The sequence below is a fragment of the Trachypithecus francoisi genome, unplaced genomic scaffold (assembly GCF_009764315.1).
Source record: "Trachypithecus francoisi isolate TF-2019V2 unplaced genomic scaffold, Tfra_2.0 Lachesis_group2, whole genome shotgun sequence".
NCBI classification, from domain to species: Eukaryota; Metazoa; Chordata; class Mammalia; order Primates; family Cercopithecidae; genus Trachypithecus; species Trachypithecus francoisi.
The window spans coordinates 176432785-176458180 of NW_022681465.1; the positions used below are offsets into that span (position 1 = coordinate 176432785).

Sequence of the window (25396 nt, forward strand, 5' to 3'; positions counted from 1 at the left end):
AAGGTACAAACCTAAGAAAATATGTACAGGATTGATAAGCTGAAAACAAAAGACACTGATAAAAGAAATCAAAGAAGATCCAAATAAATAGATATACTCAATACTTGTTAAAAAGTCATGTCTCAATAAAGTTATTTACAAATTAAACACAACCCCAATCAATACCCCAGCAGGATTTTTTATAGACATACAAAAGCTGATTTTCAAATGTATACGGAAAGGCAAAGAAACTAGGATTGCCCGAACAATTACGAAAAAGAAGAAAAAAGTCAGTAGGTTCACAATACCTGATTTTAAGACTTACTATTAAGCTATAATAATTAAGGCAGTGTGATATTGGCATAGACAAATAGGTCAATGAAATCAAAGAGAGATTCCAGAAAAAGACTCACACAAAAATATCAAATGTTAGACAAACACATTGTAATTCAATGACAAAATGATAATTTTAACAACAAATCACATTGGATCAAATGAACATCCACACGTAGAAAAAATGAACTTTGACCTGCACTTTATGTGTCATACAAAATTAACGTTAAATGGATTTTAGATCTCAACATAAAATATATATATGTAAAACATTTAGAAGAAAACAAAAGAGAAAATATTTGTGTCATGATTAGGCTGCAAATTCTTAGAAAACCAAAAGTAGGATCATGAAAAGAGAAAAAAAAAAAAAAACCAACAGATTTCATCAAAGTTAACAGTTTTGTTCCAGGAAAGATACTGTTAAAGAGAATGAAAACGAAAACTATGGATTAGGAGAAAATATGTGCAAATCATATATCTCACAGAAGACTTCTAGAGAATATACAGATGCTCCTTTACTGACAATGGGCTTATGCTTCAATAAATCTACTGTAAGTTAAAACATAATAATTGACAAATGCATTTAATACACTTAATCTACTAAATATCACAGCTTAGCCTAGTTGACCTTGGACATGTTCAGTAAACTTACATTAGCCTATAGTTGAGCCAAATCATCTAATACAAAGCCTATTTGTTAATCAATACATAACATTTTTGCATATTTATGAGATGTGTGATATTTTCTTATATGCATAGACTGTGTAATGATCATGTCAGGGTATTTAATATATTCACCACCATGAGCATTTATCATTTGTGTATGTTCAGAACATTTCACTTCTTCAATTCTAGCTATTTTGAAATGACCAATATATTAATATCAACTATAAGCACCATACTAAACTATCAAACTTTAAACTTATTACTTCTGATTATATGTTTGTACCCGTTAACCAGCTTCCATTCATCCACCCTCCGGCCCCATATCCCATGCATCCTTCTCGGCCTCTGGTGACTACCATTTTACTCTCTATCTTCATGACATCAACTTGTTTAGCTCCCACATAGGAGTGAGCGCCTGTTATATTTGTCTGTGTCTAGCTTATTTCATGTAACATAATGATCTCTAGTTCTATCCATGTTGCTGCAAACAACATTTCATTCTCTTTTATGGTTGAATATTATTCTCATGTGAATTACACCAAATTCCCTTTATTCATCCATCCACTGATGGACACTTAGGTTGATTTCTTACTGTTGCAATAAACACAGGGGTACAAATATTTCTTTAATATACTGATTTCCTTTCCTTTGAATATATACCAAATAGTGGAATTACTGGATTGTGTGGTAGTTCTAATTTTAGTTTTTTGAGAAATCTCCATACTGCTTTTCCGTAATGGCTGTACTAATACACATTGTCACCAAAAGCATATGAGAGTTCCCTTTCTTCCACATCCTTACCTGCATCCATTATTTTTTTCTCTTTTTAATAGCCATTCTACCTGGGGTAAGATGATAGGGCATGTTTGGTTCTGACTTGCATTTCTCTGGTAATTAGTGATGTTAAGCATTTTTTCATATACCTATTAGCCATTTATATATCGTCTTTCAAGAAGCATTTGTTTAGATCCTTTGTCCACATTAAATGGGATTAGTTCCTTTGCAGTTGAGGTGTTTAAGTTCCTTGCATATTCTGGATATTAGTCATTTGCTAAGTCAATAGTTTGTAAAATTGTCTCCCATTTGTCAGGTTGGGTCTTCATTTTGTTGATTGTTTCCTCTATTGTACAGAAGATTTTTAGTTTAATATACTTCCATTTGTCTATTTTGGGGTTTTGTGGTCCATGTTTTAGGAATGTCAGCCATAAAACTTTTGCCTAGACAAATGTCCTGGAGTGTTTCTCCTATTTTCTTCTAGTATTTTAATAGTTGTGGGTCTTATGTTTAAGTCTTTAAGTCTTTAATCGATTTTGAGTTGATTTTTTATATGGTGAGAGAGAAGGGCCATTTCATTCTTTTGCATAGTTATCCAGTTTTCCTAGCACCATTTATTAAAGGTGGTGTCCTTTCCCCAGTGTATGCTCTTGGCACCTTTGCCAATCAGTTGGCTATAAATACATGGGTTTACTTCTGGGTATTTTATGCTGTTCCACTGGTATATATGTCTGCTTTCATATCAACACCATGCTGTTTTGGTTACTATAGCCTTGTAATATAAGTTGAAATCAGGGAATATGATGCCTCCAGCTTTGTTCTTTTTGCTTATGATTGCTTTGGCTATTTGGGTTATTTTTTGGTTTCATACAAATTTTAAGATTATTCTGTTTCTGACAGGGACTAGACTCTTAATATGGAGCCATGCTCCAGCTGCCTAAGACTCAGGGGGTGCACAGAATCCAGTAAGAGCACCCTTTCTCGAGCAATGCCATTACACGAACTCCAGAGAGCTCCCTGTGCCAGTATTGAGGCCCACGGGGTTCAAGAACTCTCCCACAGTTAGGATTACAGGATTCTGCAGCAAGAATGTGGACACCTAGGGATCTCTCATTTACCCCAACTCTACACTGAGGAGCCTCTCCAGGCTTCTGGTTGATCCTAGCAAGGCTGTCCACCTCTCCTCCCTCTCCTCAGGTGTTTCCGGTCACTTCTCTGCTGAACTCTAGCATTCTCTTTTAGATGTTTTATTTAAAGTGCGATTACCTACTCACTATTTTGGTTATTCTTTGTGGAGAAGTGTCCTGTGCTTCTAGTCAGCCATCTTGAAAAGCCTCCAAAAAAATGAATATCTTATGTACCCACACATCACTAGCCCAGGAAGAGATCAAAAGTAAAAGTATGTCGAAATTGTGATAGTTTTGCACCACTGTAAAATCTAAACTTAAGTCAGGGACCATATCAGACAATTTTCTGACTTTATAATGGTGTGAAAGCAATATGTATTCAGTAAAAACCATACTTCAAATTTTGAATTCTTGGGCTAGCAATATGTATGATATTCCCTTGTGATGCTGGGCAATGGCAGCGAGCTATAGCTTCCAGTCAGTCATGTGATCACAAGGGTAAACAACTGATTCTCTAGAGTGTACTCTATTTTTGACTTAGGATATTTTCAATTTGCAACAGGTTTATCAGGATATAAGGCCATTGTAAGTTGAGGAGCATCTGTGTTTCTTTCGCCTGACTCTACCTCTCAAATCAAAATATTATCACTTTAAAAACTCTTCAGGTGTAATAATTCATGCCATACACTATTGAAAAACATATTTAAGATAGTATGTTCTATACCTTATAGGGAGCCAGAATTCTCTGCCTGAACTTTTCAACTGTTTCTTGACCCATAGAAGACCACGTATTGACAAATGCTTCAGCTTTGTCTTGTCTAAGATGAATGTTCTCTAATTGCTGCTGCAAAGCTGCTGGCTTCACATTGTGATATACTGCCTATTAAAAAGAAAAGAAAATGACTTATGTCCCTCATCTTCATACAGAAACCTTAAACTATAATAAAAACAAAATTATTTTTAAATGACTTAAGTCAAAAAAAAAAAACCTCATAGTCCTATTACAGACATTTTTGGTTATTTTACAAATAATAAAATCTACAACCAAGGGCTGGAAGATTCAGGATTAAATGGCCTAAATTATCCAAGATTTTTTTTTTTTCATTTTTGCCTATGCTTTAAGTAATCCTAAATCCACTTAATAACCAAAAAACTTCTTCTTTGCTTTGGCTATGTAAATAGTACCCTAATTAAAATTTCATTTATTTCACTTAATCATTTCAAATAAGTATACAACAGTTTTGTTTCCCAACTAACAATTTTTTTCCAAGAAGCACTTTCTCAAAATTACCTTGTCTACCAATTTCCTACATGATATATAATTAAAAGTTGTAAAAAATTTTAACAGTGATACCAGTTCTGTTTCTTACATTATTCTGGAACACCATGCTATGCTGTCCTACTCAATGATCCTTTTCTTCTACTGAACACCCACCAAAAATTAGAACCGCATTTATCTTTGTGATCTATAATGTATGTAAGGCTGTAGTAGATAACTGGCAGCTTGTCCTCCTAATATGTTCATTAAAATGCTCATGAAGTTACAAAACTATTTAAAGTTTTATTTCACAAATATTATTTTTAATCAACCAACAAGAATTTATGAGGATCTATTTTAAGCCCATCAATGTGTTAGGCTTATATAAGATACACAAAAAATATGATCCTGCTCCCCACAAATTAGAATCTGGTGAAGGAGGCATAACTAACATACATGAACTGCTGAAAGACTAACAATGTGCTCTACTGTGATGAGCCAAGGATTTTTAAAACTCCAAATAAAGGAAGACTGAAAGTATAAGGGGTCACAGCTCAAGTAAAGGAGATAAGCCTTGAATAGGAGCTTACATCATGCAGCGAATTTAGATTGGAAAAAGGGATGCAGAAGGCAGCTTAGCAGCACATGACAATACTTCTTTTCTAAATGTCTGTCTTACCCACCCAGTCAATACATCCCCCAAATCATTTAATATCGTAAGTAAAATATGCCCATTTTTCCATTATACCAAGTACCAACGAATTAACATATTTTGTAACTGTCTCAAATCAATGAAGTCTCAATTCATATTTTCAAATACTTTATAATATTCAGGTATTTTTCCACTGAAATTGTTCACAGCTTCCATTCTGCATACTTTTTAATCAAAAAAACAGAATGTTAAAGATATCATAACAATACAAATATGTAGTAAACAAATCATGGTTAGAAAATTTGAGGCAACAAAAATACCTGTTCTAAAATAAATGATATTGTTTCAAGAACTAGGTGAAGATCTTGTTTCTCTAGAGAAAATGCCACTTGAAGTTTTTCTTCCTCTTCTTCACTGAAACTGCTCTCAGCCTATAATACAGATAGCAATCTATTATATTAGCACATACTCAGACATTCAAAATTCATACTTGACAGAAGATTCATTTATTCGTATACGAGATGAGAACTTTAAAGGAAAATACATGGTGAAAAGAAATTGACGTGCATGTAAATTTATAAAATGTATGATGCTCATTTCTAGACCTTTGTAAACAAAATAAATTAGATTACACAAATATGTTGTGGTGACTCAGGTCATAATTACGAGCATCAGAGCCCTGTGCTAAGAGGCTCACGTATCCTAAAGAACTGCTGAGATACATGGATGATTTTTAACTAGAGCAAAAACAAATCTGAGACTTCTGTCCTTTTATGTTTCTTGGGTCTGATTTTCATAACTCTTCCATTTCATCTCATGATCAGCAGTCATTTCTTAGAGCTGCCTACACGCCCCATGACAGCATCTTCAACCCCCAGTTTGCTATTTTTAGTCTGCCATGGTCAGGAACCCAGAGAGGTGACCTCTCAAAACCAGATATATAGCACTGTTACCTCAACAGGCTTCGTGTGAGGGCCTCAAAGTCTCTCCTATGAAGCCAAGTACATGAGTTTTTTTATTGCACGAGCTGTGACAGTTATTTTTGAAGTGCAAAGGCCACAAATGTTTATTTCTAAGTTCCCAGCTATGGAAGTTCATCTGCCTTCCATCAGTATTTCCCAATGCAAACCGCTGGCACGCTGAATGAGACAATTCTTTGTGCAGGACTGCCCTAAACACTGCAAAATATATATATTTTTTGAGACGGAGTCTCGCTCTGTCGCCCAGGCTGGAGTGCAGTGGCGCAATCTCGGCTCACTGCAAGCTCCGCCTCCCGGGTTCCCGCCATTCTCCTGCCTCAGCCTCCCGAGTAGCTGGGACTACAGGCGCCGCCACCTCGCCCGGCTAGTTTTTTGTATTTTTTAGTAGAGACGGGGTTTCACCGTGTTAGCCAGGATGGTCTCCATCTCCTGACCTCGTGATCCGCCCGTCTCGGCCTCCCAAAGTGCTGGGATTACAGGTGTGAGCCACTGTGCCCAGCCGACACTGCAAAATATTTCTAAAGTCCCTGGACATTAAATACCAGCAGCAGCCTCCACACATTGTAACAAACAAAGAAACAAAATCTCCGTGTATTTGTATATGCCAGGATGAGCCAGGAAGATGGTCAAAGAGGACTCCCAGATCCATAATGTGGTATGCCCACATTCTGTACCTAAGTTGTCTTTGTTCCCTCATACTGATTCCTACTCGGGACTCCAAGGAATCAGTCTGGACAAAAACATATCTTCTGCCCATAAACAGATGAAACTTGGTAAAATAAAAGTACCAGTAGAGGGGCAACAAAATCCCAAAACCTCTTCACCAATCTGCCTGCCTCAGTTTCACTATTCTAAGAATTCTGCCTCAAGGCAAGGGCCAACTTGATGGAGTCGGGGCACATAAAAGTTGGCACATCCTGAAATGCAGTGCAAACTTGACTGAAGAGCTCTTACCAAAATAAGACCCCCTACAAGATGATCCCCTGAAACTGTAAAGAAAAAAAACAATTACACCTTTCCTGACATTTTCTTAGCAGGCAAGTATTCACATACATATGTTTCTTTATTTAAAAGTACCTGGACATTAAATGCCAGCAGGACCGGTAACTTCGCTTTTCAACAAGCACCTCTATTCCTCTCCACTCCCCTACCTCTGATGACAAGCATTCAAGCTTCTCCATGGAATTCTTTAGCCACTCAGTTAACTCTAAGATAGATACTTATTCTCAACTCCATACATGACTGAGAATGTCAAAGACACACATCACAATTTTCTGTGCAAGTGCTCCACTCTCCCTCAGTGTGAAGAACAAAAGATGTGTGTAAGACTTTCTTGTCCCATATTGTTACACACAAGCAAGCACCCACCAGCTCAAGAAATAAAGCAGCATATCTGTATCGCCCACATCATTTGCTTTTGGGCCAATTTATGAAACACTCCATACCCTTTCCTGAGGTTTCGTGTAATAAGGGATAGAGTTACGGAGCCAAGCTGCCCTACTAGCTAGCTGTGTGACCTTGGGAAAGTTACTTAACTGATCTCTGTCTCTATCTTGGTTACCTCATAGATAAAATGAAGATGACCAGAGATGAGAACAGTACCTACTTTTTCAAGTTGCCGTAAGGATTAGATGAGCTAGTAACACAAAGCCATTAGCACCACACCAGTCAAAAAGAAACCAATGTAACTTTATGAATAGCAAATACCACAGAATGCTGCTGCTATCATTGCAGTTTCTCCTTTCTCTCCATCCACATCACAAATTCCTTAGAAAAAGGAATATATTATAGAAGACTGAGGTTTGTTTTGTGTTGTCCACAGCAAGGAAAATAATTAACTCCAAGACTATTTACTGAGTGCCAACTACACTAGTAGCAATGTATTAGGAATGGGAATTACAAAGATGAGTAAGACATAATCCTCAAGATATTTAAAACCAGAGGAAGACACATTAATAGGTTTAAGGGATTTGGTTGCCTTCTAATCATGAAACAAATACTTATGATGCAGTACTAAAATCAGGTGAGAACGAATTACAGCACAGAAGAAAGAACAAACTGCTGAGACTGAGACTATGAAATCCTTGAAGGATGAACAGGTTACTCAGTAAAGAGCAGAAGAAGGCCATTTACAGGCAAGGGAAAGAGTATATGCACAGATACACTGCTGGAAAAGTTCATGGCATGTTGTAGTAAACAGGCACCATCTAGTGTAACTGGAGCACTTACAAAATGAGAACGTAGACTGCAGCCCTATTATAATGCGACTGGTACACAATATTAAGCATTTTAAACTTTTCTCCATGGGGCAATGGATAGTCACTGATGGCTTTGAACACTGTGAAAATTATAATCCATCTTTGTTTTAGGAAAAAAAATTAGAAAGTAATTTACATAGTATTATGAAGCAGTAGAAAACAAGAAGACTATAGGCAGGGAAATCAGTTTGAAGGTAACTATTGTCATCTAAAAAACAGGTAATAAGGATTTGACCTAGAATTGTGAGAACTTGGATTTGAAAGACACTTCGAAGGGGAAAGGCATGGTTTTAAGGCTGGCTCTTGGCCAGGAAAAAGAAGAGGAAAGAGTAAGAGTCTTGGTTCTCACTGGATGATGATACCTGGCACTGCATAGAGCAGTCAGTGTGTGCTCTATAAATATGTCAGATGCAATCAAATTTTTATAACTTGATAAAGAAATTAACTTGGATTGGGCTAGGTAGAGAATTACAAAGCATTCGCATGTCCAAAACAACCATACCCTTAAAATAAAAGTGGAAGAAGAACAAAATTACCTGAAAGATTAAATACTAGTTGATAGAAAAAAACCACAGAATTATTCTTAGGAAAAATCAAACCAAGACATCAGAACTTTTCCCTAAAGTATATTTTATAGAACATTAGTCCCAAAATACATACCATAATAAAACAGATCCAAGGTCAAAACACATTTGGAAAATGTTACCTGCCATAATCACCCTCACATATGTACCACAAACACTAGCATCTAAAATACTCTGAAAAGTTCCATAATTTAAAAAATTTAACTTTATTGAAGACAGAGTTTCTCAAACTTTTGACCACGAAACATTACCAAATCTTCCACAGAACCAGTGTCCCTAAGAATATACTGGAGAAGCTATGGCTTTGCAAAAAGTTCTCCAAATAATCAGACTTTCAATTAAATCAGAAAGAAGATTACAAAGTGTGGAAACACAAAAATACAAACCTTCAGGTGAAGTTTTTGAAGAATCCGAGTGAGCAACCGTGGAAATCTTCCTATATCTATTGCATTGATCAGTGACACTGCTTTCTTCATGCTAAAGAAAATTATAAAACAAAGTTTTAAAATGAGCTTTCCAAGTTGAACTGTACTTTCTAAAGTTGTCTATAAGTTTTCATTCCAACAACTCTGATTGCTATATGGTAAATCTGAATGAAATAAAGGAAAACAGAGGACAGCCAGCAAAAAGGGCAGGGCAACCTGAACATTTCCAAAAAGATGCCCCCAAAATTACTTCTGCTGAAAAGGTCCATTTGGCAAATTTTCTCTTGCTTTTGGGCAAACCAAACTACTAGGGAAAGCTTGTACTCTGCAGGGTAAGAGCATTAATCTAGTAGAGTGTTTATATAACCATTTAACCCAAAAACGGAACTCTGAAAGTGGTGGGAGGAGAGGGATAGCAATTATAGCAATTACACCAAAAACATAAAGAAGACTGCAAGGCAAGAAACTTTCCAAATACTGTGTACAAAAACATTTGGGGTCACTAAGGACACAGTTATTTTAAAACCCTCTTTCGATTGTAATAATCAACTTTATTATTACAATAATCATCAATTTTGAGATAAGGTTTCACTCTGTCACCCAGGCCGGAGTGCAGTGGCACGATCTCAGTTCACTACAGCCTCTGTCTCCTGGGTTCTAGGAATCCTCGTGCCTCAGCCTCCCAAGTAGCTAGAACTACATGCACAGGCCACAACGCTGGCTAATTTTTGTATTTTTTGTAGAAATGGGGTTTCGCCCTGCTGCGCAGGCTGGTCTCTAACTCCTGAGCTCAATCAGTCCTGCGGTGGCTCACGCCTATAATCCCAGCACTTTGCAAGGCCAGGGAGGACGTATCACCTGAAGCCAGGAGTTCCAGACCAGCCTAGCCAATATGGTGAAACCCCATCTTTACTAAAAATACAAAAAAATTAGCTGGACATGGCAGTGGGCGCCTGTAATCCCAGCTACTTGGGAGGCTGAGGGAGGAGAATCGCTTGAACACAAGAGGGGGAAGCTGCAGTGAGCCAAGATGGCGCCATTGCCCTCCAGCCTGCACAACAAGAGGGAAACGCCTCCTGAGGAAAAAAAAAAAAAAAAAGAGAGAGACATCTGCAGGCCTCAGCCTCCCAAAGTGCTGGGATTACAGGTATGAGCCACAGGACCTGTCCTGTAATAATCAACTTTAAATGATGTGATGAGAACAATTCTTTACTGCACCATACTGGATACTGTTTTCTGATGTAGCAGTGTTCCCCAAGACATTGGTATGAGGAAAGAAACTGGCAATCAGAACCAAAGTGAGGCAGGAAAATAGGGTCGGGAGGCTGGGAACATAAGGCTGATTCACACTTCAGCTATGACAGGAAATGTCCTCCATATAGGGCATAGGCGGAGTAAATGACTTTGTAACTTTACTTCATCCTCTTCGTGTACATAGGGAGTACACCAAGTAACCAATGGAATCCTCTAGAGGTTATTTAAATTCCCAAAAATTCTGTAGGGGCCCTTCAGCCCCTATACTCAGGCAGTTTCCACACTGTGGAGTGTAGTTTCATTTTCAATAAATTTCTTCATTCTGTCCTCGCTTTTGTTTGTGCGTCTTCTCCAATTCTTTGTTCGAGATGCCAAGAACCTGGACACCCTCCCCTGGTAACAAAAGGAATCCAGGAAGAAGGAAAAACTTTAAAATAACTCTTTTCTTCTGGAAGATTCCTGCCCAATCCAAGCACAAAGAAATTACTTCCGAATACTATTTTGCCTATATACTTCAGTACTTTTTCTGTATCCACATACCACCTGCACTATTACTTATTTTTTTCACAAATTAAGTCTTTTTTTACTTAAATAATGTTAAAGGGGAACTTTATGTCACCACCATGGACAACCAGCTTTATCTACCATAAGTAGAAATTAACTAAAAATTTGTTTAAAATGCAAACAAAAGCAAATGCTACCAAAGCCAGGCTAGATTCTGTTACCAATCAAAAATTCGGTCCCGGCCTGGCGCGGTGGCTCAAGCCTGTAATCCCAGCACTTTGGGAGGCCGAGACGGGCGGATCACGAGGTCAGGAGATCGAGACCATCCTGGCTAACACGGTGAAACCCCGTCTCTACTAAAAATACAAAAACTAGCCGGGCGCGGTGGCGGCGCCTGTAGTCCCAGCTACTCGGGAGGCTGAGGCAGGAGAATGGCGGGAACCCGGGAGGCGGAGCTTGCAGTGAGCTGAGATCCGGCCACTGCACTCCAGCCTGGGCGGCAGAGCGAGACTCCGCCTCAGAAAAAAAAAAAAAAATCGGTCCCATATTCGATCCTGATTTAAAGGGGGCATTAACACATGTTGGTCCAGCACCAGCGTGAGCCTTTCTCACCACAGGGTCCGAACGGGAACTGCAATCGGAAAGGGAATACCGTCCCACGTGATTCGGCGGCACTCAAGGCAGCGTCCGGGAACTTCTGTTACCAAACTCCGCAAACAGTGACGCAGACCCCATGCTTGCAGACCACACGCTTCCATACAGCCCTCAGCTGCCAAGCGCACTGTGAGCCCCACAGGTGGACCACCGTGAAGGAAGAGGCGCCACACGGCCCCACGCACGCCGCGGACCCGGCGTCGCGACCTCGGCAGCCCACCCCACCCCACCCCACCCCACCCCACCGGGTCCGCCGCGGCGGCCGGGCGGCAGGCAGCAAGGGCAGCCTTGTGCGAGCCTGATCCGCGCCTTCCTGGGCGCGGCCACCGCAGGAGTTTAGCGGATCAGCTACCTGGGGCTTTCCCGGAGGATCAGCGCCGCCGGCACCGCCATCCTCGACTTTCTCGCACTGCCGCCGTGTGTCAGCTGCGCCGAAGCCAGCCAATGGCGGCCGCGGCGGACGGAAAGCCGGAAGGCCCAAGCCGCGCAGGGGCCGCTTTAGCGTTCTGGGGCTCCTGCAACCCCGGCACCCGGAGACCTGTCCCGCAGTCCTGGAGGGCGGAGAGGGCGGCCCAGTTGTCCTCCCGACGCTACAATCGTGTTGGACTTAAGTCTTTGCTTATATATGTCTTTATATTTATGTATTATATATGTATGTACATACGTGGGCAGGGGTGTGTGTGTGTGTGTATTTAATAGGGCAGGTTTAAGCAAGTCCATGTACAGACCTGGATAGATATGTGTGTGTATGTATGTGCATATATATATGTTATTTTTAATAGGGCATGTTTAAGCAAGCCCATGTGTACATACTTGGATACGTGGTGTGTGCGTGTGTGGGTATATTTTTTAAATAGGGCAGGTTTAAGTGAGCCTGTGTGTACATACTTGGATAGGTAATGTGTGGGTTTTCTTTTTTTTTTTTCCTGCGTTTGGCCTGCTGAGAGGCAGGCGGTTGAGCCAGCTCCCCTGAGCCTGCCCAGGAAACTGCGCATCACCCCTCAGGAAAGGTGGTGCCTCCAGTTCCACCCTAAGCACTGTGCCATCAACCCCTCCTGTATCTGCATCTGCGGGGCTTGTAGTATGTACGTTCAATTCCTTCAGCAACGTTCAATGAATGAGCGCCTACTGTGTACCAAGCGCTGTTCTAGGCACGGGAGATACGAAAGGCCAAAATTCCTGCTCTTTTTTTGAGGTCTTTTAGGGTTTGCCAGCAGTCTAAATGGACAAGTATTTGTTGAACCCTTCTTTAGAGTCTGACACTGCAGAGTAGGGGAGATGAATCGCTGCAGTGAGTGATGTCAAGGACCTCATCCAAGACTAGGGAGACACCATGTTTGCATAAATACCTTGGTCTGCCTTTGAGAAAAACATGGAGTGAGTTAAAGGAATTCAGATGTGGGAGCAGTGAAAGGCATGGGAGGTAAGATCAGGAAAAGCTTCCTAGGGCAGGTGGCAGATGCGGTGGGTCTGCAGAGATGTGCAGGATGAGGCAGTATGTTTCAGGTCAGTAGAGTAGAAGGGCGGTTTGACGTTTGAAGAACAGGAATTTAGACTAGAAAAAGCCTTTAATGGCTGGTTGTGGCATGTGCACTTAATCTGGTGAGAAATGGGTAGCCATTAAATGTTTTTTCTATCCATTAAATGTTTTGAAGCAAAGAAATTTTGCAATGGGAGTTGGTTTTTTGAAGGTTGCTGTCAGCAGAATGATGATTGGAATGGAAAGAGGTAAGCAGGAGAGCTACCTGGAAACTACTGCAATAATCTATGGAAACCAATAAAATCCTGTGGTACTAAAAAGACATTGGTGAAATAAAAGATAGTGGATGGATTAGTTACATTTCAGCAGTAGAATATTCAAGAGCTGCCAAAAAATTGAATTTAATTTTCCTTCCTAATTATGTTTTACTTAAATTATTATTTAAATTAGTTGGCATTCCTGGAGCAGCCCAAGAACAACCTAACTGAAAGGAGAAACCAGATTGCAAATTAAATGTGAATAATCTCCACATGGATAATTGAGTCAATTATACAATGTGTTGAACACATACAAATACATTTAGTTCCACAACACTCTACAGTCCCCAATGTATGCATATCTGAAAAAGATGTATGTGAATCTACATAAATTATAGGTCTCTGATCCAAACACAGATTACCTCATCTGCAACTTAAAAGGGTCCCAGTTCCCTCATTCTTTGAATCATTTCCCTTTTGTCTTGATTCCTTTCCTGAAGTAGAACCACTAACCAACTAAAACTGTTTCAAATCCCTAATGAAGTTCACCCTCTGATTGCCTTAAAAATATACAGCCAGAATTTTGAGCAAAAGAGCATCAAGATGGCTCAAATCCCAAATCCATGTAACCTTGGACAAAGTACTTAACCTCAACAAGTTTCTCATTCTCAATCTGTAATGGGGATGAGAATAATGTCTGTTCCTCCAGATCTTAATGCGATTTAAATAATGTGATACGTATGTAAAAGAAATATTCTACCCTCCTTAGAAAACAAACCCAGACCTCTAAGGTTTTCATAAAAGCAAGTCTCCAGGAGACACAGAGGCCACTTACTCTAATTCTCTTCATTTTCAATGATGGACTGATTACTACTTATTACCACGTATTTCTATATAGGCGTGATGCTGTGAATAGTTTCACACCTCCAATGAGAACCTCACCCAAGACATTTCTGCATTCTCTGGCGTGTAGGCATCTATGTTCATGAAAAGTCCTTTTAGTTGTCTGCTATTATTGTGTGGGAGTCTTAAGTCTCTTTGTAGGCTCTTCAAGAACTTGCTTTAGAATGTGGGTGCTCCTATATTGGGTGCGTATATATTTAGGATAGTTAGCTCTTCTTGTTGCCTTGATCCCTTTACCATTATGTAATGCCCTTCTTTGTCTTTTTTGATCTTTGTTGGTTTAAAGTCTGTTTTATTAGAGACTAGGATTGCAACCTTGGCTTCTTTTTGCTTTCCATTTGCTTGGTAAATATTTTTCCATTCCTTTATTTTGAGCCTATGTGTGTCTTTGCACGCGAGATGAGTCTCCTGAATACAGCACACCGATAGGTCTTGATTCTTTACCCAATTTGCCAGTCTGTGTGTTTTAATTGGGGCATTTAGTCCATTTACATTTAAGGTTAATATTGTTATGTCTGAATTTGATCCTGTCATGTGATACTAGCCGGCTATTTTGCCCATTAGTTGATGCAGTTTCTCCATAGTGTCGATGGTCTTTACATTTTGGTATGTTTTTGCAATGGCTGGTACTGGTTGTTCCTTTCCATGTTTAGTGCTTCCTTCAGGAGCTCTTATGAGGCAAGCTGGTGGTGACAAAATCCCTCAGCATTTGCTTTTCTGTAAAGGATTTTATTTCTCCTTCCCTTATGAGGCTTAGTGTGGCTGGATATGAAATTCTGGGTTGAAAATTCTTTTCTTTAAGAATGTTGAATATTGGCCCCCACTCTCTTCTGGTTTGTAGGGTTTCTGCAGAGAGATCTGCTGTTAGTCTGATGGGCTTCCCTTTGTGGGTCACACGACCTTTCTCTCTGGCTGCCCTTAAAATGTTTTCCTTCATTTCAGCCTTGGTGAATCTGATGATTATGTGTCTTGGGGTTGCTCTTCTTGATGAGTATCTTTGTGGTGTTCTCTGTATTTCCTGAACTTGAATGTTGGCCTGCCTTGCTAGGTTGGAGAAGTTCTCCTGGATAATATCCTGAAGAGTGTTTTCCAACTTGGTTCCATTCTCCCCAACACTTTCAGGTACACCAATCAAACATAGGTATGGTCTTTTCACATAGTCCCATATTTCTTGGAGGCTTTGTTCGTTCCTTTTCACTCTTTTTTCTCTAATCTTATCTTAATGCTTTATTTCATTAAGTTGATTTCCAATCTCGGATATCCTTTCTCCCATTTGATTGATACAGCTACTGATACTTGTGTATGCTTCACAAAGTTATCTTGCTGTGTTTTTCAGTTCCATCAGGTCATTTATGTTCTTCTAGAAACTTGTTATTCTAGGTAACAGTTCCTGTAACATTTTATCAAGGTTCTTAGCTTCCTTGCGTTGGGTAGAACATGCTCCTTTAGCTCAGAGGATTTTGTTATTACCCACCTTCTGAAGCCTACTTCTGTCAATTTGTCTAACTCATTCTCCAACCAGTTTTTTTCCCTTGCTGGTGAGGACTTGTGATCCTTTGAATGAGAAGAGGCATTCTGGTTTTTGGAATTTTCAGCCTTTCTGCACTGGTTTTTTCTCACCTTCGTGGATTTATCTACCTTTGGTCTTTGATGTTGTTGACCTTCAGATGGGGTTTTTGCATAGGTGTCCTTTCTGTTAATGTTGATGCCATTGTTTTTTGTTTGTTAGTTTTCCTTCTAACAGACCCCTCTTCTGCAGGTCTGCTGGAGTTTTCTGGAGGTCCACTCCAGAGGCTGTTTGCCTGGGTATCACCAGCAGAAGCTGCAGAACAGCAAAGACTGCTGCCTGCCCCTTCCTGTAGACACTTTGTCCCGGAGGGTACCCACCAGATGGCAGCTGGAGGTGTCTGTCCACCCCTGCTGGGAGGTGTCTCCCAGTCAGGAGGCACGGGGGTCAGGGACCCACTTGAGGAGGCCGTCTGTCCCTTAGCAGAGCTCGAGTGCTGTGCTGGGAGATCCACTGCTCTTTTCAGAACTGGCAGGCAGGAACATTTTAAGTCAGCTGAAGGTGCACCCACAGCCACCCCTTTCCCCAGGTGCTCTGTCCCAGGGAGATGGGGGTTTTATCTATAAGCCCCTGAGTGGGGCTGCTGCCTTTCTTTCGGAGATGCCCTGCCCAGAAAGGAGGAATCTAGAGAGGCAGTCTGGCTACAGTGGGTTTGCACCCAGTTGGAACTTCCCGGGGGCTTTGTTTACACTGAGGGGAAAACCGCCTACTCAAGTCTCAGTAATGGCGGACGCCCCTCTGCCCACCAAGCTCAAGCATCCCAGGTCGACCTCGGACTGCTGTGCTAGTAGTGAGAATTTCAAGTCAGTGGACCTTAGCTTGCTGGACTCCATGGGGGTGGGATCCACTGAGCTAGACCACTTGGCTCCCTGGCTTCAGCCCCCTTTCCAGGGGAACAAACAGTTCTGTCTCTCTGGCATTCCAGGCGCCACTGGAGTACAAAAAAAACTCCTGCAGATAGCGCGGTATCTGCCCAAATGACCTCCCAATTTTGTGCTTGAAACCCAGGGATCTGGTGGTGTAGGCACCCAAGGGAATCTCCTAGTCTGCAGGTTGCGATGACCCTGGGAAAAGAGTAGTATCTGGGCCAGATGGCACCATCCCTCATGGCACCCTCCCTCACGGCTTCCCTTGGCTAGGGAAGGGAGTTCCCTGGCCCCTTACGCTTCCGGGATGTGACAATGCCCCACCCTGCTTCTGCTCACCTTCTGGGGGCTGCACCTACTGTCTAACTAGTCCCAATGAGATGAACCAGGTACCTCAGCTGGAAATGCAGAAACCACCACTTTCTGCGTTGGTCTGGCTGGGAGCTGCATACTGGAGCTGTTATTCGGCCATCTTGCCAGCCAAGTAAAATATCTATTGCAAACTTTTATGAAGTCCACCTTTTATTACATTCTGTATTAGCCTGACTTTTCTAGAAAATAAGCCTAGTTATTATACATGCTCAATTGGGAACTATAATTGCAAGGGAGTAGGAATGCAGGCAAAAGGAAACTAAGGAAAGGTAGGGAGAAAGCAAATACAGAGTGGCATGTTATCGAACTGGTTTCAGCTTCAAAACCTAGCTTATTTCTCAGTACTCTGGGATATTTCCAGAGAGGCTATTCGGAATCACTGTGTCTTAGAACAACATGGGGTTGGAGTGCAAGAAAGAAATTGAACTCTTTTCAATTTTTTCTTTCTTCATCAAAATCTGTCCTATAACTCATGCTCCTGCATTTCCAGGATATGTCACCTCGTGCCTCTAGGCAGCCCCACTGGAAAATTCAGAGCTTCCATGGGCCCAGTAGAATAGGAACTGAGTCCTGAAGCTATAGCAGAAGAGGAACCCGTGGTTCAATCCCTGCCCATAGCCCCTTCTCGATCCCCCTCCCTCTGCCCTGCCAAGGGTGGCAGTGAGTGACAGGGGCTTTAAACCATGGGACTGTCAAGAGTTTCCAGGGGCCATTTTGTCAGGAAAGTAGAACAACATGCTGAAGCCTTGGAAACAAGTGGGGCTGAACTTACCTGGGAAGGGACATAACTTAGAGACAGTTGTAGCCTTTAGTGGTGTCTCAAAACAAGAGTTGCTTGGGCCCTAACTGCTTCAGTCTTCATTATGCAGCTTTTTCAATTCATATTCATGTAATTTTCCCAAAGTACATCATGGCACAACTTGGAGTGAGGTCTGGTGTCAGCTCTCCCTGTATCATGAAAGCTAACGCTTCCTCTGAGTGTGAGCTTTGTCCTGTTTGGAAGGGCTCCTTTGTGGCCTCTACCTACAGCCCCACTATGTTCTCCCCCTCCCCCCATTAGGCATGATTTATATTTTTGACAGCCAGTGAAGTAAAGCCAAGATCTGGGATGTTTTTCTCCCAGAAGTCTCCCCCAACCCTAAGGGAACTCTGAAGACACCAGGGAGCCTCACCCAAATCTATCCTTCGACATTCCAGTCCCAAATGCAAATGATTATCTTTGGAGGAAGAGTAACACCTATTCACCCACCAGAATCGTGTCCCCAGAAACCTAGTCCAGCTGAAATGATCTTTTAAGTAAGTTTTTGATATATATTCTCAAATAGGGGGATGCAGACATTTTATTGTGTACCCCAGATTGTTCTGGCAAAGGATTGGCCAACTATGTGACCCAGTTCTTTAACATTTTGAAAGCCTGAAGTCCTACAACTTATCCTGAGTTCATCAGATCCATCTAGCAAATGGACATATAAAGGCAGGTGACTAAAACTATCTGCTACCCATGCCTGACTGCCAGACTGACTATAAAACACAAACTTCATATTCAACAGCTTTGTCACATTCACCTGCAGACACTGTTGGCCCAGTTTTCCTCTTTCCCACCCTGCACTGCACAAGGTCTTCCTCTCATTATCATCACACACATGCAGTTTCTAGCCCTGTTTTTAGCTCTGCAGTCAGCACTTGCCTCATAGGTGTGAGAGAATCAACTGAAGTGGAACTGAAGAACAACAGCCTTCTAGATGGTAAACATGTAATTGTTCATTTCACATTGCCTCCCCAGAGTCCTAGGGGAATAAAGTTTTTAAATTATATAATCTTTATTTTTGAGTTACGTATGTAAATATTCCTGTTTAATGTGATACACATAGGGGATAAAGAATGCTTGAACATAATCTATTCTCTGAATATTTGCACAACAGGCTGTACTGTAGAAAGAAGCAAGAAATGGCCAGGCGCAGTGGTTCACACCTGTAATCCCAGCACTTTGGGAGACCGAGGAGGGCAGATCATGAGGTCAAGAGATCGAGACCATCCTGGCCAACATGGTGAAACCTCATCTCTACAAAAATACAAAAATTAGCTGGGCATGGTGGTACGCACCTGTAATCCCAGCTACTCAGGAGGCTAAGGCAGGAGAATTGCTTGAATCTGGGAGGAGGAGGTTGCAGTGAGCTGAGATCATGCCACTGCACTCCAGCCTGGTGACAGCGTGAGACTCTGTCTCAAAAAAAAAAAAACAGAAGCAAGAAACAGAAAGAGAATAGTATCCAGGTTGTAGGCCACATTTTCCCATAAAAAACAATATTTATGTTCACCCACCCTTAACAAAATGGAGGGTAGGGAAGAGGATGAGAGGGAAACATTTATTAAAATGTAGCAAAAATACACTTTGTAATATATGAACAGATCCCCTCATAATGTGTTCTCAAACTTAAAGTTGAAAACCATCTCAAATTTTCACTCATCCATTTTCATTTGCACCTAGTTTTCCCCGTCCTACCTCCCAGAGGCCTGTGCCATTAACAGGACTGATATTTACACATAGGATGTGTGAAAGACAAAGTGCTTGCTTCAGTAATTTTCACCTGTGAGCACCATTTGAAAAGAATCGGTGGACATGTCAGAGCAAGGCAAGATTACAGACTGCCTTTTACCCCAGGGCTAGTAAAAAAAATAAAGAGTAAACACCATAAATAGACAAGAGGAAAAAGAAGTCAAATCATTAACAGCAAACGAAGCATAAGTTAATACTACACTTGAAAAATGATCTGATGAGAAAAGAAACAGAACTTCTGCCTTAGCTAAGCTGGATCCTAAAGGTGGTCCCCAACTTTCTGAAACTGTGCTAGGAAAATAAGGTTTCCACAAAACCATGAGAGTTATCTTTATATCCCCAGACTTGGAGAGGAGCAGAATTGGAGGTACATAGTCAGCCAAGAAGAAATCATGGAAAATCCCTGGAGAATATAAATGCCTGAGGCTGACACAGGACTAGCAGAGTCCAGAGGAAGCTCCAGGGGTCACTCTTTTGATGTATCTGAGTGAGGGAAAAAGTAGAGCAAAAAGGCAGAAAAAAAAATACATCTAATTATCTCAAATGATAAATAGGAAGCTATGAAATTTGAAGATAAAAGAGAAAATTTTAAAAAAGACACCCACGCAAAAAGCCAGTGGAAAAGATTACACTGAAGCTACAGTGAAAATAGCCTTCCCTAACCCTCCCTGCCTTAATGTTAACACTGGCTGAAACCCACAGGCACTCTGATTCTTTCTCTATATTAAGTGGAAATGAAAGAATGAAATGGGGAAGCAAAAACTAGGGCTGACTCAGGAAGAATCAGAGGTTCCGGTACTCCACAATGGAAGGAGGACTGATCTGAAGCCTGGGGGATACCCCCTCCGCTATTGGACATGCCCGTACCAGTCAAGTGAATCTTGATACAGCACAGTTGACAAAAATCTCAGAGCTAAGAAAGTAAAAACTAAATCCACTAACAAATGCTACCCTCAACCCCAAGCTTTTATTAAAAAGTACAATGGAATATTGAGCCATCAAGCTAGCATAGATGGAAAGACAGATCAATCTAACATTTAAAAGAACCGAGAAGACATATCAGAGAAAATAGAGGTCTGGGCAGAGCTGTTCATGCTAAACACAAATAGGATAGGAAGAAATGCCGTGACAGTTGTGTAATAATTTTACAGGAACATATATAAAGGAAAGCTATAGAGTATGCAAAAAACAAAAATTCCACTTGAATGCTCTTGAGATAGAACTTAAGAAAGAAATTAATTCAGTGAAACGAGCTAAAAGACAACTTGACAAAAGATCAAAATTAGATGTAAAGCACAGAAACCAAAGAAAGAAAGTCAGGACTAAAAACACCATTTCTTGTGATATAAATTAGAAACTGCAAGGAAAAGACTACACACAATTTTAAACTAAATTATGAACAAAGCAGAGGGGCTATGCATAGTGAATGCAAAGAATGAGACAAACACAAAGTAGATACTAATAACAAAAACCAACCTAAAGATGACTGTGTCCCCAAGGCAAATGACCCCATAAATAGACACAAAAATACTTTCAAATATGATAATAAAGAATCTGACTCCATTTTTGATGTTTGCTGACAAATTTCAAGCCCTACCACTCCCTCTTCCCCTTCTGCCCCACATCTGGGCAAAGTGTTAAAGAAGCCCAGCTGTTTCCTTCTCTGGCACTGATGGCAAATTCAAACCACATAAACCACTGACTGCATCGGGGAACCCTCATCCTGGCCCGAACCCCAACCATCATAAAGCCCCAGGCCAGTTGACCTTCCCTGCTGCCTTAAGCCATTTTTGGTTTTGCTTGAGAGTGTGCTCTGCTCTCCCCAGAAAACCTCATTATGTAAGTAATAAATCTTGTTACATACCTCCCTGCTGCATGAATGGCATCATCAGTCTAGACACCTGTATCAGACTGTTTTCGCACTGCTGATAAAGACATACCCAAGACTGGACAATTTACAAAAGAAGGAGGTTTAATGGACTCACAGTTCCACGTGGCTGGGGAGGCCTCACAATCATGGCAGAAGGCAAAAGGCAAAAGTCATGTCTCACGTGGCAGCAGACAAGAATGAGCCAAGTGAAAGTGGTTTCACCTTATAAAACCATCAGATCTCGTGAGACTTATTCACTATCCCAAGAACAGCATGGGGGAATCGCCCCCATGGTTTAATTATCTCCCACTGGGTCCCTCCCACAACACGAGGGAATTATGGGAGCTACAATTCAAGGTGAGACTTGGGTGGGGACACAGCCAAACCACATCAACACCTAACCAAATTTGGGGTACAAAATCCATTTTGCCTCTGTAGGATGATCAAAACAAATTAATAGAAGACGATTTCTCTGCAATGTTAGAAAGACTGAATACACAGTCTAATGAAAGAGCAAATTATTTTTTGGATACACTGATAGAATGTGATGATTCTGGGACAGATTCTGGTAAAATTATCAAATTCCAAGGATAAAGAAAAATTTCTTCAAGCGGCATGGTGAAAAAAGCATATCACTTACAAGAGTAAAATAATCAACAACTTTCAGACTTCTTCATAGCAATGTCTACGAAGTGTGGAGAAAAGTGTATCATGCCCTGCCAACATGCTATACAATATTAAAGCAAAAGTCAGATCTTACTAAATATGATTGCATTCGTAGTTTTCATGGGCTCTTTTTATAAAAACTAATAGTTGAGAATGAGCCAACCAAGAGATTAATGAAAATAAAGAACTCAGGAGCAGAGATGCTGTGACATGTAGTGAACATTAAATCCATATAAAACTAAAATGTAGTTAATTTATGAAATTAAGTAGAAATGTTATAATATTTGACAATATAGAATCAACATATAGCTTAGAGAACTAATTTTTAAGTGGACAAAATTGGGTGGAATAAAGTTTTAAGAGTACTTATTTCTTTATCTTTTAAAGCAAATGCTATGAATCAAACGTTCTCTTAAAGAAATACAACAGTACCCCATAAATATCTGTACCTACTATGTCCCAACAAAATTTTAAAAAATTAAAATGAAATACATTATTTAAAAAATGAATTGATTATAACTTCTTAAAATGTTTCCATAATCTTTTTTTTTTTTTTGAGTTGGAATCTCACTCTGTTGCCCACCGCAGCTCTGCTTCCCGGGTTCACGCCATTCTCCTGCCTCAGCCTCCCAAGTAGCTGGGACTACAGGCGCCCACCACCACGCCTGGCTAATTTTTTGTATTTTTAGTAGAGACGGGGTTTCACCATGTTAGCCAGGATGGTCTCGATCTCCCGACCTTGTGATCTGCCCACCTCGGCCTCCCAAAGTGCTGGGATTACAGGTGTGAACCACCACGCCTGGCCCCAAATGTTTCCATAATCTTTTTAAACATTTGCAGAGGCGGCAGTATAGAGAACTCTAGTCTGAATATGGCTCGTGGGCTATAGAAATACTGTGCTTGCTTATTTTGTTTAACCCACTCAGGAGTGACATAGACAATGTAACCAGAAAGATTCTTATTTTGAAAACAATAGAAGAAACTTAATTTTTATAGTTTGCTGCATGAATCATATAGTCACTATGCCTAAAGGCATTTAAGTTTATGACCCCCATCTTAGAGGAATACTTTAGGGACAAACATCTCTTTGTTAAGGAAACAACTCTCTAATATACAGCAATTTCTATAGTTTGTTTTTAAACTTCTCTTTTCCACTTTAATAAAATCATTTCTACATATCTGTACCACATATATTAGATATATAGCATATAGATTGTGATCTAGATATAAATATGCATACAGTGATTACTAGAATTAAGTTTGGTTCATGTCTACAATTATTTCAGGCTGGTGTGATTTTCTGTAAGTTTTTACTTTCTCTGTATTACTTAAATTTCCAATGATGAGAATTAATTATTTTTACCATCAGTTACTATTCAAAAGATCATAAAGAAAAAGATAATTAGTTATGTGCCCAGGATATTTTATATTAGGTACTAAAATAGTTCACACGCCAAGAAAAATTCTTTGGGGGACCTAACATTAACATCATTCTTACGGTAATTTGTAAATAATATTAATCTATTATTATCAAAATATACTTAAGATTTTTGTGTGTTAAATGAAAGGTCTAAAGTAAATTAGTAATATTATTGCATTTGGAAAAAAGGCAAACATATATCTCTTCAGTGTAACTGCCTGTTTTTTATTTACACAAGATTTTAAAAGGTTTTTTTCTTTACTGTTTGCTTAGATTGGTAAAATAACAAGATGGGTGCAGTTACTTTCCTTCAGGATCAGAGTCAGCATGGCATCGCTAAAGACAAAGTGGTGCTTCTAACAACAAAGAGCTTGAGAGGTTCCAATCGGACCCTTACAGCCATTGGTAAATACAGATTATGTGAATGACTCTACCCAGTCTCGTAGTTCCAGCATGCCATACCCATTCTCAGTTCTGTGTCTAGTTTTGTGGTCTCTTATTTGTAATATACTCTCCCCACAGTTCCTACCTCTCTAGAAGGGAATATGTAGAGGTATTTGGGTTGTTCCAAGGCCTTGCAAATGTTACTGGTACATAACAGGAATCACAGTCTCACACAATGATGAATTATCCACCCAAAGTGCCAATAGCATCTGTGTGGAGAAACCAAACCTTCAAGACTTCAAGATCCAACTCAGTTCACACTTCCTAAAATGTACACCACCTACTCATGTTCTTCTCTGGAGCTTTGAGAGGGTTTCTTATATGAAGCAGACGTTTTAGCAAGGAGTTCTATATGATTCCCTTTATTCATCAGCCACCTGTTGTAAAGGCATAGATCCATCGTTGACTTCTTCAGAGACCTTATCATGCCTGGTATCATACGGGTGCCTGGGATAGATAAAACTATTTCAGACCCTTTTACAGTGAAGATTTAACATCTCAGTTGGACAGCCAATTTAGTTAAATCGTACGTCTAAAGGTGCAGAAATCTGTGAATGCTATATTCAAAGAGAAATAGTGTGTATCCCTAAACACATAACGTATGTGATTCCTTGATTTATTCTACTTCGAAATTAGTAAGTTTTATTGAGATCTTGAAAAATGAGTTGCAATACTGTATTTTCATAGCTGTCTTTCCAGAACTCAGGACACTTCACAATACTTTCATGTTTTGACAAACTAATGTTAAAATACTCTGTTCCAAATGTGTCTATGTTTTTTTTTATTCCCTCATAACTTTTCCTTATTTTTGTATGACAGAATTTGTTCATCAAGGTCAACTTGGTAAATATATAATTGCGGAACATTTGATTTGAGGTATATCTTTAGTGTGAAAGCCTGTTAACTCAATCACACCTAGTGCCCCAATCTTGGTTTCTAATATCATTCTCCGATAAAAAGAGGCTGGACTTGTTGGAGAAATGGCTGATTCTAGGACTGGGGCAGTAAGCACAGAATGAGCCTGGGACATCTTGTAGTGCAGGGAGTAAGGAAGTGCTGAGAAAGTAAAATAAAATTTTAAAACTCATAATGATTCAGATATGTTAAAGGACCATAGAACGCAACTGAAAAAAACTCCTAATAAGTTAAAACCAAAGAATAAAATAAATATCCACACGTCTATACTGATATAAACAAATCATTTCATGAATTATTCCATTAGTTAATTAATTGAATAATTATTGAGTAAATAGGGAGAGAAGACAAAATTTCCTGCATAAAATTACAAATAATTTATATAAATACCCATCCCTAAAAAGAGGGAAGCATAACTCTCTACTCCTTCGTTACAGGCTACACATAGTGACTTCTTTCCAGAATGCAGTTTGTGAGGGTTGTAGGGATAGAGTCACTTTACGGTGAAGAATCCTGACAAGCACCACCTCCACCAGATGATCAAGGCCACATTATCAGTGATGAATCACGTGGGTAGTAAGTGCTCTTGGTGTCATGAAAATGGCAGTTGGTCTTCGTGTCTTCTTCCAGA

General features: G+C 40.1%; 1 protein-coding gene across 7 annotated transcripts in view; it reads right to left on the reverse strand.

The window, feature by feature from the left end:
• The window catches only part of COMMD10 (COMM domain containing 10), a 233015-nt gene extending 220653 nt beyond the window's left edge, over positions 1 to 12362 (reverse strand). For 3 of the 7 annotated variants that reach the window (XR_004430124.1, XR_004430126.1, XM_033181489.1), the window contains exons 1-4: positions 11801 to 12362; positions 8998 to 9088; positions 5110 to 5220; positions 3604 to 3759 (exon numbers count right to left, since the gene is read on the reverse strand). Coding sequence is in view for 4 of the 7 variants with exons in the window: in XM_033181489.1 (XP_033037380.1) it covers positions 3604 to 3759; positions 5110 to 5220; positions 8998 to 9088; positions 11801 to 11841 (399 nt within the window). In the remaining 3 variants the exon portion in view is untranslated. Of the gene's footprint in view, positions 1 to 3603; positions 3760 to 5109; positions 5221 to 8997; positions 9089 to 11406; positions 11642 to 11800 lie in introns of those variants that run through there. The other 4 variants (XR_004430125.1, XM_033181487.1, XM_033181486.1 and 1 more) reach the window with 4 other exon arrangements.
• Between the last annotated feature and the right edge of the window lie 13034 nt (positions 12363 to 25396).